The following is a 19677-nucleotide window of genomic DNA, read 5'->3' as shown; positions in this document are numbered from 1 at the left end:
GAGATTTTTTAGAAAAGAGAAAAAGTTGTTAGGAGAGAACAACAGGAAAATTTGTGCAGTAAAGCTGGGAGCATTATCCCATGAGGAACTGAGTGGGTATGGGCCCTAGGATACTAAGAATTACCTTCAAGAGGATGAAAATTGTGTGGGTTTAGAAGAGATACACTAAGGAGAGTAGAGGAGAGAGGTTGTTACTTAAATCTCATTTATTTAGTAAAATAAGTCATCAGATAAGAGTTGGAATGGAAGAAAAAGTAAAGTTTAAGGAGAGAAGAACTAATCTAAGTTTTTAGATTCTTAAAAAGTAATTGTTCTGAACTTTGTCCACATTTCTGTGTGTCTTATGATAATACTGACACATGAAAGAGGGCCTTAAAGTCATCTATTTAGCTAAATTTTAAAGAATAACAGCAAAATAAAATGAGAATCTGAAATAAAAGTTTTTTCATTTAGAAACTAGCTAACCCTTAGTTAATAAGTTGATGATTTTGCTTCTCTAACTACTACTTAAAGTCCAAACTTAATTAAATGTCCAAGTGCTCAGCAGCTCTTATGAGTACTTCTGAACCTCCTTATCAACCTTTCTATTACACTAAACTTCTGGGGATTTTTTGTTTTTGTGATTAGTTTTTTTTTTTATTAAGGTATCATTGATATACAATCTTATGAAGTGAAGCTTTCACAGGGGCAACATGGTGGTTACTACATTCACCCATATTATCTAGTCCCCTCCTACACCCCATTGCACTCATTGTCCATCAGCTTAGTAAGATGCTATAGAGTCACTACTTGTCTTCTCTGTGCTATACTGTCTTCCCTGTGACCCCCCCTACATTATGTGTGTTAATCATAATGACCCTTAATCCCCTTCTCCCTCCCTCCCCACCTGCCTCCCCTAACCCCTGCCCTTTGGTAACTGCTAGTCCCTTCTTGGGGTCTGTGAGTCTGCTGCTTAAACTTCTGTTTTATTAAGCAACCATTTCTATCCTAATTCTGTGCAGTATCTTTATATTAAGGAATAGCATGAAAATCTTGATATACCAAAAACAAATATTTTTAAAATTTACCTTTTATTCTTTCATGTAATTAAAAAATAGAAAAGACTAAGGTCACTTCGCTTTTAGTAAGGTGGGTAAGTCATTACAAAATTAAATGACTGGATTTCACAAGTTTCCAAAAGTTTGGAAATTGCTGCTCTAATGACAGCTATCAATGGCTTATTAGAAAATTGCATTTTGAGAGTGTTTTGTTTACTGGCATACTTTATAATACTATGGGTTTTAATTGCTTCAAAGCCTTCAGCTGTGAAACTATTACTAGTTTTTATATATGATCCAGTGTGTGAGAGAAGAGTTTATCAGAGTAAATACTTTGAAAATATTAAATGTCAAAAACCCAAGTGTGATAGATAAGACTGCAACTCTGAAATAGGCAGTACCTCAGCCTTTCAGTGACACCAATTTAAATAACCATTCTCTTCATATTAATAAAATTTGGTTCTATAAATAAAAAGAAGTGTGATAGTGACTATTTTGAAAATGGTAGTGATGCTTGTTATTGGCAGTCTTAGACTGCAAGGGTGGAATCAGAGGCCTATCTTCTCAGCTCTCTCTTCTCTTGTTTGTACACACAGATGAGGACAGAACTGTATTTCCTGTCATCTCAGAAGAATCGCCCCAGCCTTTTTGGAATGCCACTGATTGTGCCATGTACTGTGCATACTCGGAAGAAAGACCTGTATGATGCAGTTTGGATTCAAGTATCTCGATTAGCCAGCCCACTTCCACCTCAGGAAGCTAGTAACCATGCTCAAGATTGGTAAGTTCAGGGGATCAGCCTAGATCTGTAGTTTCCAAACTCCAGAAGAAGAATATGTATGAATTCTGTGTGGCTTATAGGACCTATTCCATGTCAGATTAATCATTCTTTGAAGAACCATCCAGAGAACATATAATTCAACCATATGGTTTGATCTTTTGAGTAAGAGAGAATTTTATAGCTTCCTTTCAACACCTAAACATTCTAGTGTCTTATAATCTGTTCATTCTCTAACCTCTTTTCTAAAGTCCTCCTGCTAATGCTTTAAATGCTTCAGGTAATATCCTTGATTTCTGTTATTGTAAATAGAGTATGAATTCATCAGGAAGTTTGTATCATCTCAACCCTCTGAAATTCATAATGGGAGCAATAGTGTGCATGGTTATACATGAACTCTGAAAAACTCATGCCAAAGAAATGATTTGGTTGGATTATTTCCATACTGTGTCATTTTAACGTGGAATCATTTCATAAGTCTAGGTAAAGAAAATAAACACCTGTTTTCTTTCCATTCCTCTTTCTGCTGTTCCGTTGGATTAGTAAATGTATTTACTTTTAAGAGTTGTTGGGATTGTGATGGCCTTATTTGTAGTTCATCTTAATTGCTGATCATTTTCTTATTGTGCAAGTGAGAAGTCTGCTTCTGTTAACTGAGTAAAGAATTCTCTTTGCTAATAGGTTATCTGCTAGGGTACAGGTCTTTTGATGATTAGGATAAGGCTTATGGTAAATTAATCTTAAAGGAAAACTGCAAATAATACAAAAGCAAGTTAGTTGAGGATTGTTGTGCTTAGTAAAAATGACAATAGGGCAAGATTAAATTTGAAGTGAAAGTCTGATTGATTTAAAGAGCTTCCAGATGAGGGCTTTTCCCAGGGCATGCTAATGAATTGGATATGGACTAGGAGGGAAAGAGTAATCCAAGCTAGGTTTTTAGCCTGAGCAATTGTTTGTGAATGGTGGTACCATTTAATGAAATGAGGAATACCAGAGAAGGTGTAGGTTTTAGCGAGATGACAGAAATCAAGTTAAATTCAAGATGTGGTTTACACTTTCAAGTGGGAAATAGACTTAAGTGTCCTTTGCTGGCGATGTCATCAACAAACAGTTGGCATTTAAAACCTTTAGACCAGATGATATCATGTACAGAATAAGAGTTAGAGAAGATGCCCAAGATCTAATTCCTGATGCATTCCAACATTTAGAGGTTGAAAATGGAAGAAGAGGCACAAAGGAGACTGAGAAGTAGCCAGTGATGTAAGAAGAAAATCAGGAATGAGATGTGTCCCACAAGTTAAGTGAAGGAAATGTTTGAAGGATTGATTAGTTTCAAATGATACAATAAGAGGATTAGGCATTGATGACTGGATTTGATTTTTTTTTAAAAAGGCAAAAACTGGAAACCTTTGGTGACCTGTGCAAAAGCTGTGTTAGTGGAGTGATGGAGATGAAGGCATGGAAGTTAGAGTAGGTTAAAGAGAAAAATAGTCCTGCAGACATTATAAAGATAGGGTTTACATTTAGAGAGAGTACACTGAAGTATGTATGGATGAAAAGGATAAAAGGTCTCTGCTTTTCTTCAAATGAATCTAGTGGGTCACAATAACCACGAGGTGGAAACAACCCAAATGTCTATCAACAGATGAATAGATAAGCAAAATGTGACATATCCATATCGTGGAGTATTGCTGAGCCATAAAAAGGATTGAGGTTCTCATACATACTGCAACATGGACGAGCCTTGAAAACATTATACTAAGTGAATAAGCCAAAAGGACAAATATTGTATGATTCCACTTTCATGAGGTATCTCAAACAGGCAAATTCATAGGCAAACAGTAGATTAGAGGTTATCAGGGTCTTAGAGGAGTAGAGAAGGGAAGTTATTATTACTTAATGTGTACAGACTTTCTCTTTGGGAAGGTGAACAAGTTTTGGAGATGGATGGTGGTGATGGTTGCCTAACATTGTGAATGTACTTAGTGCCACTGCATTGATACTAAAAATGGTTAAATGGTAGATTTTATGTATATTTCACCATGATTTTTTTTAATGGGATAGGAGAATCTAGTGGAATTAGGAAAGAGTATAGCTAAAGTGAGAGTGGCCAAGAATTGATGATTATTATAGTTTGGTGGTGAACACTTGGGGGTTCATTGTACAATTCTGTATTTCTGTGATTGTTTATGTGAGTGAATTTGAAATTTTAGATTAAATGAACAAATTGCTAGAATCGCAGATCTATACAAAGGATGATTATTTTCAGGGACAGTGGATAAGGAGAAAAGTGAGAATTTGAGGGCAATTAGAAGTGTCTCTTGGGTCAAAGAATTGTTAGAGAAGTGATACATGACTAAATGATTCAAGAAGACAAGAAATGATTGTTGCAAAGTATGATATTTGGAATTGAGATTTTTTTGGAGGTGGTAAAGTCCTTATTACGGTTTCATTACTTTCAGCAGACATGTAATAGCCACTCCCAGTTGCCAAATGAGCCATGAAATATACAGCTCATATGTTAATATTATTTGCATTGCCTCTTATGGGGACAAGGATGAATACATTTTTTAAAAGTTGGAGGATTCACAAAGTTATCTTGCAGTTAAAAATCATTACTCTAAAAATGTCTGTTGCTTATAGCTTTGAAAAGTTAGGAAAAGGGGTTCCTAGCATGTACCACATCAAGTATTCTTATTAAAGAACACTCCTAAATATGGATAGTTAACTCCTCTAAAAACGATTACAACCTCTCAGCCTTCTGTGGTGTGTCAGTGTTCTTGTCATAGAAACATCTAATTATTTTAGCTTCCGGCAAATTTAATCTTCTAATGGAATTAGAGCTGAAGATATTTAGTGTTTGATTTCATGGTAAGCTTATCTTATAAAATTTGTGTGGGCCACCTGGACTGTCTCAGAGACATCTGGCAGTCTACAGTGTCTACTCTTTTGGAAGCAGGGATACATGGAAGCCCTGAATGTGGTTGACAAATGCCCCTTCCTAGGGTTACTTCAAGAAAAGATGAAAAAGAGTTGAGAGCTCAAATCAGAAATGATTCTTACACTCTTTGGTTTATGTTCTGTTTCAGTGATGACAGTATGGGCTATCAATATCCATTCACTCTCCGAGTTGTGCAGAAAGATGGGAACTCCTGTGCATGGTGCCCATGGTATAGGTAAAGTGACCTTTTGCAAAAGAAAAATTTTAACAGAATTGCAGCTTCAGATATACCTTTTTCATAAGGTTTCCAGTTTTCAGAAGTAATAGTAAATAATGAGAAGCTTGAAGTAAACTGGAATTGTACTCTTCCTTGGGAGGCCTGTAGCTAAGTTTTGCTCTTGAGACTTGACTGGTTTTGTAAACTCTCTGATCCTCATGAAATTCATAGTTGAAGATAACATTCATTACTCTATACCTTCTGTTCCTTAAATATAAATCAGTTTAACAATCCTGAGCCAAGTAGAACATCGTCTACTTACTACACCTTGCTTGGAAGTCTGTTTCTTATTTTTAGAAAAGTTATGGAGATTGATTGTTTAGTGTTGTTCCAGCTTAGAAAATGCCTGAATACTGAAGTGAGCCTTCAGAGACCATAATAGACTTAGCAAACTGAGCTCTGAAATAGGCATTGGAACCATGGCTTCGTCATGGTCCCTTCTCCTGTAAATTTGTTATATACATTTATTTAATGTGATGTTTTACAGACAAGGAAATAGGTGTTATTATACCAGATAAATTGTCCTACCTCAGAGTATTAAATAGCCAAATTTAGAATGTCTTTAGAGGTGTACTGCCACAAATATTCAATTCCCATATCATTTATTTGCCATAAAGTCTATATACAATATACATAGATTAACAAATTGTTATCAAGTGCACTGAAAAACCAAAGACTTGAGAAGTGATGAGCATGATTCTTTGAAATAATAATTATTGATACATATTCATGAGTTTATCAGTCAAAGTTAGAAGTATGACAAGTTGTAAAGCCCAAGAAGGGAAATAGAGAAGTATAAAGGAATATTTCTCATAAAGAAAATTTGGAATTCTTCATAATTATTCCTTCATCAGTAGACATTTTTCCCCCATTTAGATTTTGCAGAGGCTGTAAAATTGATTGTGGGGAAGACAGAGCTTTCATTGGAAATGCCTATATTGCTGTGGATTGGGACCCCACAGCCCTTCATCTCCGCTATCAAACTTCACAGGAAAGGGTAAGTACTCAGGACCACCATAAGATGGTGATTTTTAAATGTAAAATTTTTCCCAGTTAACTGTATCATGAAATTTGTTTCATGCAATTTAAATACATCCAGAAAAACATTCATAGGCATTCTCTGTTGGCATTTAATATATTGACGTGGTTACATGGATATTTCGGTTTTCCCACTTCTACACTTAATTATATTGAGGCAGTAAATTTCAGAAATACTACTAATAAGTAAATCTTGAAACAAATACTAGTAAGTAAATTTGAAACAAAAGTCTGGGTGTAGAACAATCCCATATGAACGGTCTAAACTCACAATTAACAAAACTAGAAAAAGAAGAACAAATGAGGCCCAAAGTCAATAGAAGGGACATAATAAAGATAAGAGCAGAAATAAATAAAATCAAGAATAAAACAATAGAAAGAATCAAAGAGAGCAGGAGCTGGTTCTTCAAGAAAATAAACAAAATAGATAAACCCCTAGCAGGACTTATCAAGAAAAAAACAGAGTCTACACACACAAACAGAGTCAGAAATGAGAAAGGAAAAATGATGGACACCACAGAAATACAAAGAATTATGAAAGAATACTATGAAAAACTACATGCTAACAATTTGGATAACCTAGAAGAAATGGACAACTTTCTAGAAAAATACAACCTTCCAAGGCTGACCCAGGAAGAAACAGAAAATCTGAATAGACCAATTACCAGCAATGAAATTGAACTGGTAATCAAAAAACTACCTAAGAACAAACCACCAGGACCAGATGGTTTCACTGCTGAATTTTATCAAACATTTAGAGAAAACCTAATACCCATCCTCCTTAAAGTTTTCCCAAAAAATAGAAGAGGAGGGAATAATTCCAAACTCATTCTACTAGGCCAGCATCACTCTAATACCAAAACCAGGCAAAGACACCACAAAAAAAAGAAAATTACAGACCAATATCCCTGATCAACATAATGTAAAAATATTCAACAAAATACTAGCAAACTGAATTCAAAAATACATCAAAAAGATCATCCATTATGTTCAAGTAAGATTTATTCCAAGGATGCAAAGATGGTACAACACTTGAAAATCCATCAACATCATCCAGCACATCAACAAAAAGGACAAAAACCAGATGATCATCTCCATATATGCTGAAAAAGCATTCAACAAAATCCAGTATCCATTCATGATAAAAATTCTAAACAAACTGGGTATAGAGGGAAAGTACCTCAACATAATAAAAGCTACATATGACAAATCCACAGCCAACATCATACTTAACAGCGAGAGGCCGAAAGCTGCTCCTTTAAGACCGGGAACAAGACAAGGATGCCCACTCTCACCACTTTTATTCAACATAGTTCTGGAGGTCCTAGCCACAGCACTCAGACAACACAAAGAAATAAAAGGCATCTAGATTGGCAAGGAAGAAGTTAAACTTTCATTGTTTGCAGATGACATGATATTGTACATTAAAAAACTGTAAAGAATCCACTCTAAAACTACTAGATCTAATATCTGAATTCAGCAAAGTTATAGGATATAAAATTAATACACAAAAATCTGTGGCATTTCTATACACTAATGATGAACTAGCAGCAAGAGATATCAGGAAAACAATTCCATTTATAATTGCATCAAAAAGAATAAAATACCTAGGAATAAACCTAACCAAGAAGTGAAAGACCTATACTCTGAAAGCTACAAGACACTCATGAGAGAAATTAAAGAAGATACAAATAAATGGAAACACATCCCGTGCTCTCATGGATAGGAAGAATTAATATTGTCAAAATGGCCATCCTGCCTAAAGCAATCTACAGATTCAATGCAATCCGTATCACACTACCAACAGCATTCTTCAATAAACAAGAGCAAATAGTTCTAAAATTCATATGGAACCACAAAAGACCCCAAATAGTCAAAGCAATCCTGAGAAGGAAGAAGAAAGCTGGGGGGATTATGCTCCCCGACTTCAAGCTCTACTACAAAGCCACAGTAATCAAGACAATTTGGTACTGGCACAAGAACAGACCCACAGAACAATGGAACAGACTAGAGAGCCCAGATATAAACCCAAGCATATATGGTCATTAATATACAATAAAGGAGCCATGGATATACAATGGGGAAATGACAGCCTCTTTAACAACTGGTGTTGGCAAATTGGACAGCTAGATGCAAGAGAATGAAACTGGATTATTGTCTAACCCCATACACAAAAGTAAACTCGAAATGGATCAAAGACCTGAATATAAGTCATGAAATCAAAGAACTCTTAGAAGAAAACATAAAAATTTCTTGAATATAAACATGAGCAGCTCTTTCCTGAACACATCTCCTCGGGCAAGGGAAACAAAATAAAAAATGAACAAATGGGACTACATCATGTTAAAAAGCTTCTGTACAGCAAAGGACACCATCAGCAGAACAAAAAGGCATCCTACAGTATGGGAGAATATATTTGTAAATGACATATCGACAAGGGGTTAACATCCAAAATATATAAAGAACTTACATGCCTCAACACCCAAAAAGCAAATAACCCGATTAAAAAATGGGTGGAGGATATGAACAGACACTTCTCCAAAGAAGAAATTCAGATGGCCAACAGGCACATGAAAAGATGCTCCACATCGCTAATCATCAGAGAAATGCAAATTAAAACCACAATGAGATATCACCTCACACAAGTTAGGATGACCAACATCCAAAAGACTAGGAACAACAAATGCTGGGAAGGATGCGGAGAAAGGGGAACCCTCCTACACTGCTGGTGGGCATGTAAATTACTCAACCATTGTGGAAAGCAATATGGAGGTTCCTCAAAAAACTCAAAATAGAAATACCATTTGACCCAGGAATTCCACTCCTAGGAATTTACCCGAAGAATGCAGGAGCCCAGTTTGAAAAAGACATAGGTATCCCTATGTTTATCACAGCACTATTTACAATAGCCAAGAAATGGAAGCAAACTAAGTGTCCATCAGTAGATGAATGGATAAAGAAGAGGTGGTACATATACACAATGGAATACTATTCAGCCATAGGAAGGAAACAAATCCTACCATTTGCAAAAACATGGATGAAGCTAGAGGGTATTATGCTCAATGAAATAAGCCAGGTGGAGAAATACAAGTATCAGATTATTTCACTTATCTGTGGAATATAAGAACAAAGCAAAAACTGAAGGAACAAAACAGCAGCAGACTCACAGAACCCAAGAATGGACTAATAGTTACCAAAGGAAAAGGGACTTGGGGAGGGTGGGTGGGAGGGGAGAGAGAAGGAGAATAAGGGGTAATATGATTAGGACACATAACAGGGGGGCGGGCATGGAGAAGGCAGTATAGCACAGGGAAGACAAGTAGTGACTCTATAGCATCTTACTATGCTGATGGACAGTGACTATAATGGGGTATGTGGTGGGGACTTGATAATGGGGGGAATCTAGTAACCACAATGTTGCTCATGTGATTTTATATTAATGATACCAAAAAAAAAAAGTCTGGGTATAAAGAAGATGCATTTTCTTGCCATGACATACCAAGCAATAAATACATCTCTGCCTATTTATTGATTATTATTGACACTGCAGCTTGTGGTAACCACTATTACTTAACATAAGTGCATCCCAGGACTATAGCTACTTAATGGGCTTAGTGATCAGGAAAATTAGGGGAAAGATAGAAGATTTCATGGCTGGGCACCTAAAAGTACAACCCAATGACTGTTCTTTGCACTTAGCATTCCTCTATTACTGAGAGCAGGTTTTAAATGTTGAAAATGTTTCTTCAAAAAGAATACAAATGTCCATACCTAAAAATTTCCCTAATATTGTTTAAAGGGTTGATTGACTAGATAGCTTGTGGGTAGAGATATGAAAAATCTGATAGAGAGCAACAGAATCAAAGGAGCATTTTTAGTCACATGAATTGTAGTGGCCCATGTGTTTATGTGTCTCTTGATGGAAATTTCCTTCACTGTTTCTCAAGTCATTCACTTTTCTGTCTCTCTATGCTGTTGAGGAGTGGGGAAATTACCGATTTCAAACCTAGTTCCCTGTTTGGATCCCTAAATATACCCCCACACATCTCGAGGATCCTGGCAGCTCTCACTAGCCAAGTATGAGTATAATTTGTTGTATATTTGCTAAATGAAAGATCACTGGGCTAAAGGAAGCTGAAGAGAAACTGATATTCTAGCAGATCATGCTCACTGTAGCAAGGTAATTCAATAACCTCAGCCATCCTTCATTTAAAGAGGGAAATTATAGCAACTGATAGAAAGATTCTTTGTCAGCACAAAATCTGACAGGACATTGTGACAAGACACTCCTGTGAAAGATGAAAATTATTTAGCTCTAAACCTCATTCCCTTTTTAACAAGCCCAGTGTTCAATCTGAAAAGCTGTGGAGGACATCCTACTTATAGGAAGAAGGGCCTACATGACCTGTTCAGTCTCACCCATCTTCCATTTTTAGTAATCCTGTTAGGATACCATGGAAACCAACCTGCTCTTGAGATAATCCTGCCTTGCTAAGAAGTGGGGCCACATGACTAATTTCTTCCTACGTAATTTCTCTTCCTGTGTGTGGCTTCTGCATGTGCTTGGAGACTCAACGTAAACAGAGGAAAGAACTTGATTCAAAATTGAGACTATAGCTCATATGTTTTGTTTTTTATGCCAGGAATTTCCCTTCTAGGAATTTTACCTAAGGAGATATTCTGTAATCCACTGACATATCTTCACCATGGCATTTTTTAGAATAACAAAAAATTAGAAACAACTTACAGTTGCCTCACATTAGAGAAATACTTAAATGAAGTGTGATAATTGGATAGAATATTGTGCAATTATTAAAAATGATGACTACCAGGAGTTTTTATTGACACATATGGGAAGATATATAAATTATCATATTAAGTTTTTTTTTAAAGCAAGATATAAAATTGCATGTACTGAAAAATCTATTCAATATAAAAAAATGCCATTTAGGAAAAGGACAGAACAAAATCTGCCAATATTTTTACAGTGTTTGCCTTTGAATTGACAATATAAAAATTTTTCTGCCTTTTTTACATTTTTCACTGCTTTCTAAAATTTCTATATGAATGTTTTATTTGGTAAGCAGAAAAAAATAGAGAGGCAATTGCTCTTATTCTTTTTATTTTCCCCCTGTTTGGACCTCACATTCCTCAACAGAAAATTAAAGTAGATCTTGGATCTCCGTATTTTTCAATAGCCTTACCGTGTGTAAAAGCTACTGTTTCATTCCTTATGTTTTGTGTTAAGGGTGAGTTTTCAAACAAATTAGAAAAAAAAGGTGGTTATAAGTAATTCAGACTACTTAAATAAAAGTAGAGGATCTGGGAATGGATCCCTAAAGGTAAAGGGAATATTTGTCATTTAAGGAAATTTTATTGATAAATAAAAATTGTCAGTCCACAAATATGTTTTTTATCAGTCTTCTTCCCTGTTTCCTAATTCTGTAGCCTGTATGTTCCATAGAAAATACAGTCAATAAAAAATCAACATTCTTTACTAGCTTACCTGCAATTTGTGGTCAGCCATAAAGCATCCCTAGTAGCAATAGAGATAATATTTAACTGAGTACAAGAAAAGAGACACTGCTGTGTTTGATACACCTCTTTTTCTACTTTGATTCCAACAACGTTGACATAGCATGTTTCCTTTTGAAGCATGTCAGTTTTTCTCTTGGATGACGAGCTCTAAAGATGATGAGAGTTAGTATCAGAAAAGAAGGTAATGACCCAAGGTCTAGACAGATTTTCCTTTCTGAAAAGAAAGCTTTTCCTTAAGATCCCCTTTTTAAATGAATTCACTTGAAATGGATGTTGATGCAATGCCAAAACCCTTAGTTGTGTGATCATCCCCAACTTTGATAGTTTATAAAAGCATTTGACAGCCTGTGACTCAGCCATCCTCTCATGTAGGGAACAGGTCACACCTGAAAACCTGTTCTAAACTGAATGTCCTAAAGTGTGCTATTTATTATCTAGCAGCCAGTGTTCCCATCATAAGTTGAGGGAAATTGCCCCAGGCAAAACTAACTCACCTCTGGAAGGGAGGAGTGATAAGGAAAGTGATGGACGTGTGTGAACTTTGCCAGAAAAAGAGACATTCGTTGTTGAACTTGTTGTCCAGGCCTCACCCTGAGACTAAAAGTTCCCTGTGTGAAGTCTCCTGGTAGCATTTGTAGTCCTAATGCTATGCCTCACCCACCATGGTTCTTGATGGCTTATTGAGTGACAACCAAGAATTGGAGAGGGAAAAATCCTTCTTTTCCTGCTGCATTCTAGGGCCTTCCTTCTTTCCCTCCTCCTGATCCCACACCACTTTCAACACACATCCTCACACATCTACCCCACCCTGCTCTCTCTCCTTTCTTACACTTACCTCTTTCTTGCTCCAAAGCCTAGCATGCTGATTAACAGAACCACAGAGGTTTAGGCAGGTATTAGGGATTTTCTCAACAAAATCTGTTTTTTTTTAACCTGCTGTTCTTTTATTGCCACCTCAGATTAAAAGGCCCCATGAGGCAGGAGACAGACATACACATGGTATTCTGATAACTGTTTCATGGCATCAATATGTACATGAGTTGTCATTTATGGAGTACAACAACAAAGCAAACAAAACTGAAGGAACAAAACAGCAGCAGACTTAACACACTCCAAGAAGGGACTAGCGGTTACCAAAGGGAAGGGGTTGGGGATAATGGGTGGGGAGGGAGGGAGAAAGGGTTTAAGGGGCATTGTGATTAGCACACCTAATGTAGGTAGCTCACAGGGAAGGCAGTACAGCACGGAGAAGACACGTAGTGACTCCATAGCATCTTATTATGCTGATGGACAGTGACTGCACTGGGGTCGTGGTGGGGGGGACTTGGAATATGGGTGAATGTTATAAAAACCTTCATAAGATTGTATATCGATACCTTAATAAAAAATAAAAATATGTAAATGAGTTGTATCCTGTGGGGTTTAACACTATGGTGTATTGTCTTCTAAGGGTGAACTTTTCAGTTCCCTTTCTTGTCTAATCCAGATCTGGCATCTGTGTTCCAAGGACACTATTTCTCCTGCTCTCTGTAAAGCCTGTGACATACCAACAATGTTCTGTCTTTCTGATGAAATAACAAATAGCCTAATCTCAACACACCTTGCTCACATATAAGCTACTTTAGGATTTCAAAATTGTAAATAGACAATTCCTGGTTTGTTTTTTGTTTTTGTCATTTTGAAGCATTAAGAAATTTTGCAAGAAAAGCTGTGGTCATATAAACAGAAATTTGACCGAGGATATTATTGGTGTGGTGTTCATGAATAAATGTGGAGAGGTTGTATTTGCTCAAACACTAGTTTGGGTTGTATTTTCTTCTTCCTCACATAGAATATAAAGAGGGTGAGTCATTTAGAGGATGATAGGTGTTTCCTAGACCATTTTTAACTCCCTTCCATCCTTTCCTCCAACCCTCCCATTGCCTCCACCTGTAGGTTGTAGATGAGCACGAGAGTGTGGAACAGAGTCGACGAGCACAAGCTGAGCCCATCAACCTGGACAGCTGTCTCCGTGCTTTCACCAGTGAGGAGGAGCTAGGGGAGAATGAGATGTACTATTGCTCCAAGTGTAAGACCCACTGCTTGGCAACCAAGAAACTGGATCTCTGGAGGCTTCCTCCGGTTCTGGTATGTTATAGCCCTACCTCTGAGAGAGCAGGAGTCTTGCCTAAAGGAAAGAAGCCGGGAACAAATAAGTCTTGTTCTTTTTCAAGAATAAGATTCTCCTTGCACAATGTTTAAAAACACTTCTTGTGTAAGGTTTTTATGTTGCACACAGATTAATTAGCCTAGTTCCTGCTAGATATTTGCTAGTTCCTGATCCTGAAGACCATATAGCTTAAAAGGAGAGATCATGTAGGCCATTTCATGCAATACGTGGGAAGCACCACTAGTACAACCTGGTGAATTTAAACTTCTAGCACTAAGGGGAGAAAACTTCAGGCTCACCCTCAGTGGACGCCAGAAAGGCAACTGAGCCTGAATCTCCAATCAGTGTTTGGTCACATGGCCACACACACTGCCAGAGTTACATGTATGTACACAAGTGCACTGAGGCTTATATGTTCTTTTAGATTTGACTTACTACTTATGCTTTCTCCCTTCATGGATTAGGAGACTCTCCTGTTACTTGTCAGGAGAGTCTGAACTGATGAGTCTTGCTGTTCATTTAAGAAAGCTTTTTCCTTAAAGGTGAATGTATCACATCAGATATAACTGTAAGACACTGGTATATTTTAACCAGACCTTGTGTGTATTTTCTTTTTATTCATGTCTTCTTCCTACTGCTCTGTGAGAATATGACTATAGGTTTCTTTCCTTAGACCAGAACCACTTCTCAGGGAAGGGGGCACAAGAAAGTAATAGCATTGGTTAGCTAGCTCCAGATACAGGAATCAAAGGAAGGGAAGAAGAGGGCAGGGGAAAGCCTGGGGACAGGTAGATGGGAAAGGGAAAAGGTTTTTTTAAATTTAGGTATAATTAACATGGAATTAAATGCATGGATTTTAAATGTCTAATTTGATAAGTTTTGACAATTCCATATGATCGTATGACCATCGTGTAAAACATGTGCATAAAGGCATTATAAAAGTATGTTTTTGAGGTCTTTAAAGAATAATGAAGAGTAAATATGATGTCAAGAGCTTGGTAGGCTTCTGGATCCACATACCAGCATGCTCCTTAGGAAGGGATACTGTGTAAACAGTAAATTGTTAAGCATTTAGGTGGAGATAGCCATCCAAAAGTCTGTGCCTGCATGAGAGAGCATAACACTCCATAGGACTAAAACTCATTGCTCTTAGAAAGGAGAAGAGAACCCTGAAAGGGGGAAAGGAGATTCTTAGGCTCTTCAGGACAGTGAAACTCCCTGGTAGCATCCAAAGGATATAGTAAGATAGGAGAGGCCTCCTTTTGGAGCTTGGGTAAGTTTCATCTGTAAAAAAAACTCCTCTGTTTTTACTTTTCTATTTTTTATACTGAGGTACATACAAAAAAATGCACCAATCTTAGTGTACAGCTTGATGAATTTTGATTTGTGTATACATTCATATAGCCATCGCCCAAGTCAAGATCAAACATTCTCACTAATTTTTTCCCCTTCATGTATTTCACCTACTCCCCAACCCCCTTCCCTGTAGTAACTACCAATCTGTCGTCTGAGTCTATTTGTGTTTTGTTTTGTTTTTTTAGACTTAATATATAAGTAAAATCATATGGTATTTGTCCTTCTCTTCGGACTTATTTCATTTAGCATAATACCCTGTAGGTCCATCCATGTTATCGCAGATGGCAAGATTTCATTCTTTTTATGGTTGGTTAATATTTCATGGTATATATACCCTGTATCTCTTTTATGCATACTTTAGCCAATGGACACTTGAGTTGCTTCCATATATACGCTGTTTTAAGTAATGCCGCAGTAAACATGAAAGTGCACATATCCTTTTGAATTAGTGACTTCGTTTTCTTTGAGTAAATTCCCAGAAATGGAATTGCTGGGTCGTATATGGTATTTCTATTTTCAATTTTTGAGAAACATCCATACAGCTTTGCATAGTGGCTCTACCACTTTGCAATCCCACCAGCAGTGTAGAGAGTTCCCTTTTTTCCACATCCTCACCAATACTTGTTATTCCTTGTCTTGTTTCTATTAGCTATTCTGATGGGTATGAGGTAGTATCTTATTGTGGTTTTGCATTTCCCTGATGATTAATGATATTGAGCATCTTTTCATGTGCCTGTTGGCCATTTGTATATCTTTGGAAAATGTCTATTTAGGTCCTCTGCTCATTTTTTAATCAGATTATTTGTCTTTTTAGTGTTGAGTTATATGAGTTCTTTATATATTTTGGATTTTAGTCCCTTACTGGATATATCATTTGCCAACATATTCTCCTATACAGAGGGTTGCCTTTTCATTTGGTTGATGGTTTCTTTTGCTGTGCAGGAGCTTTTTAGTTTAATGTAGTTCCGCTTGTTTATTTTTACTTTTGTTTCCCTTGCCTGGGGAAATATATCCAAAAAAAGTTAACTAATGCCCATCTTAAAGAGTTTACTTCCTTTTTTCTTCTAGGGGTTTTATGGTTTTGGGTCTTATATTTAGGTCTTTAATCCATTTTGAGTTTACTTTTGTTTATGGTGTAAGACAGTGATCCAGTTTCATTCTCTTACATGTAGCTTCCAGTTTTGTCAACACCAGTTATTGAAGAGGCTGTTGTTTCCCTGTTGTATATTCATTTCTCCTTTATCATATATTAATTGACCATATATGTGTGGCTTTATATCTGGGCTTTCTATTATGTTCCATTGATTTATGTATCTGTTCTTATGCCAGTACCATACTGTTTTGATTACTATAGCTTTGTAGTATAAAATGCCTCCATTTTTCTTCAAAATATTCAGTATAGTCACCTATCCTCATGAGTGTATTTGTGAGTGGATCTTCTATGCTATTGGAGAGAGAGAGGTAAAGGTCAGTATGGGTCACATCCCCAGAAAGCAGAGGAGGACATGCAAATACAGATTCTAGGATGCTGAAGACATTTGGGAGAGTTGTGGGTATACACAGGCTATGAAATTAGAGGGATTACCATGATAGCCATATATCTAAGGACAGTGGCCCCACTGATAGCTCTGATATATGATAAAATATATTCTTTTTGAAAAAAAGTAATATTATATATTCTTGAACATTCACATGTATTAGACCTTTTTTTTTGGTAAATTTTCAGAACCTTTAATGCAAGTGTTTTCTACCTTTTCTTCTCCAGATTATTCACCTTAAACGATTTCAATTTGTAAATGGTCGATGGATAAAATCACAGAAAATTGTTAAATTTCCTCGTGAAAGTTTTGACCCCAGTGCTTTTTTGGTACCAAGAGACCCTGCTCTTTGTCACCATAAACCACTCACACCCCAGGGGGATGACGTCTCTGAGGCCAGAGTTCCAGCAGGAGAGGTGAAGAAGGTGGATGCCCAGAACTCAGCTGAGGAAGAGGATGTGCTCCTGAGGAAGAGCCCATCCTCACTCAGTGCAAACATCATCAATAGCCCTAAAGGTTAGGAGGCCAGGGGGACCTCGTCCATCCCAGACATCACCCAGACTGGGGCTTTCCTAGGACGCTGGGGGCTGCATGTTACCCTCTGTCTTCCACTCTGGACTGAAAAAGCTTTGGTGAGGTGGAAGTAACCTATCTGGAATCAGACCTGTGTAGATCTGAGCTACATGACTTTTAGCAAGAGATACAGCCTCCCTAAATCTATTTTCTCATTCATAAAAAGGAGATAATACTAAGTTCACAGAGTGTGAGGATTTGATACATCAAGAGTGAACCACTTTCACTTTCATAATGCCTGACACATGGCAATCGTGAATGATAGTTGTAATTTTGTTACCTTACAACAAAGGTTCTCCAAGTGTGGTCTGAGAACCCCTAGAGAGTCTCTGAGACCCTTTCAGTAGGGCTGGAAGATTAGAACTGTTTTCATTTAGTTCTTATTCTGTCACAACTGTGCAGAGGAATCAGAGCCAACATGACGTGATGATATCGCCAGTGAAATGTATGCTCATTTGTTATATTTTTTTCCTCAGTTCTAATTTCTAATGTGATAAATATTGATAGATGTAACCCACATAAAGAAAATTTCATTAATTTCTTTAAGGGTCTATAAGGAGGTGGGGGTGCTGAGTCCTGCTACCTTAGGATTATTGTGGGAGATAGAGTTCCCAATACTGTGGCTAGCAATAGTAAGTGCTTCTAATTGGTGATCATATTTTTCATCTAAGGATGTATTTATATTTATAAAACTCCTTGCTCTGATAACATTATTTTCAATCTGACCTAATAGCACCTTTCTGCTATTTTCTAAATTCCTACACAATACTTTATGTTTTTAAGACATAGCTGCCTGGAGGGGCTTGGCATTGAGGAAAACAAGAATATAACTTACTGGCTCCATAATAGGAATAAAGAGTAGCCAGTCAGAATGCTCCTGTCTTTACTTTAATGTATACATTTGTGAAGTTGGCTTCAAAGTTTGCATTTGATGGTTTAACTTATGGCATTTGGACTTATGAATATTTTCCTTCTCTCCCTTTCACAGGTTCACCTTCTTCATCAAGAAAAAATGGAACCAGCTGTCCCTCCAGCAAAAGCAGCAGCCCTAACAGCAGCCCTCGGACTTTAGGGAGGAGCAAAGGGAGGCTCCGGCTACCCCAGATCGGGAGCAAAAATAAACTATCAAGTAGTAAGGAAAACTTGGAGGCCAGCAAAGAGAATGGTGCTGGGCAAGTTTGTGAGCTGGCTGATGCCTTGAGTCGAGGGCACATGCTAGGGGGCAGTCAGCCTGAGCTGGTCACCCCTCAGGACCACGAAGTAGCTTTGGCCAATGGATTCCTTTATGAACATGAGGCATGTAGCAATGGCTACAGCAATGGTCAGCTTGAAAACCACAGTGAAGAGGACAGCACTGATGACCAAAGAGAAGATACTCATGTTAAGCCTATTTATAATCTATATGCAATTTCGGTAAGTGTTTTGCTATATGGTTTTCAGAATGATCTGCACTTTTTCGTGGTTTGTTCATTCATTCATTCATTCATTCATCAGCTTTTCGGGGCCTGCTTATTTGGTAGGCATTGAACTCAGTGATAGGCAGAGTAGCAGTAGACAGTCTTCTGGGTAGAATCCAAGATACAGTGTACTGCAGGGGATAGTCATGGAATTATTGTAACTGGTCACAGATTCAAGTCAGTCACAATTGTGTGTTCCTAAGGATTTTTTGCTTTCTAAAAAATAATTACAACCATAAAATGGTTAAGATTTAGAGCTTTTCAATTTTGCTTCTTGTTTTGTTCTTAGGAAGAGGTAGATGGTTCCAAAACATTCTTTCTTAACCTGATCAGTGTTTTTCTGACAGATCCTAGGACTATGCCCTGCCCAGAATACTGATAACTACTAACATATCTCCACTTCTTTTTTACAGTGCCATTCAGGAATTCTGGGCGGGGGCCATTATGTCACTTATGCCAAAAACCCAAATAGCAAGTGGTACTGTTACAATGACAGCAGCTGTAAGGTAAATATCCCCAATCTTTGAACAAAAGAAACAACAGATCTGGGAGACTGTGTTGAAAGTGTGGATTTTTTCTTGAATGAGAAAATAATATTTCTGCTAGAATCAGTGCATAAATAAATGCCTTCATTTAGTTCCAGCAGGAGAGGTGAAGAATAGCCAGTCAGAATGCTCCTGTCTTTACTTTAATGTATACATTTGTGAAGTTGGCTTCAAAGTTTGTATTTGATGGTTAAAGGAACAAAAGTGATATGCAGAGTAGAGAATGAAAACATGAGTGTGAGAAAAAAGTTAATGGTTAATGAGAAAAAGTTCTTAAACTTTTGAGCTGTTAGGATTTGAGGTTGTTCGTTTTGTTTCATTTGCCATTCTTTTGATTTACCTTTGGTCAGAATATATTCCCCAAAACAAGCATTGAAAATAATGGGGTTCATTTCAGGGGCAGGTATGAGACAGCCAAATATTAAGCTGATTGGAAACAATCAGGTTTAG

General features: G+C 37.1%; 1 protein-coding gene across 4 annotated transcripts in view; it reads left to right on the top strand.

Annotated features, from left to right (window-relative positions):
* The window catches only part of USP32 (ubiquitin specific peptidase 32), a 225214-nt gene that overhangs the window by 203284 nt on the left and 2253 nt on the right, over positions 1-19677 (top strand). For all 4 annotated transcript variants that reach the window (XM_036911110.2, XM_057501265.1, XM_036911108.2 and 1 more), the window contains 7 exons: positions 1634-1818; positions 4905-4991; positions 5910-6030; positions 13545-13736; positions 16880-17168; positions 18214-18638; positions 19096-19188. In XM_036911110.2, the coding sequence (XP_036767005.2) occupies positions 1634-1818; positions 4905-4991; positions 5910-6030; positions 13545-13736; positions 16880-17168; positions 18214-18638; positions 19096-19188 (1392 nt within the window). The remainder of the gene's footprint in view (positions 1-1633; positions 1819-4904; positions 4992-5909; positions 6031-13544; positions 13737-16879; positions 17169-18213; positions 18639-19095; positions 19189-19677) is intronic.

Source organism: Manis pentadactyla, chromosome 4, assembly GCF_030020395.1.
Source record: "Manis pentadactyla isolate mManPen7 chromosome 4, mManPen7.hap1, whole genome shotgun sequence".
Classification (NCBI taxonomy): domain Eukaryota; kingdom Metazoa; phylum Chordata; class Mammalia; order Pholidota; family Manidae; genus Manis; species Manis pentadactyla.
Note: the sequence above shows the minus strand (reverse complement) of the source record. Positions and strands in the feature narration are given on the sequence as shown.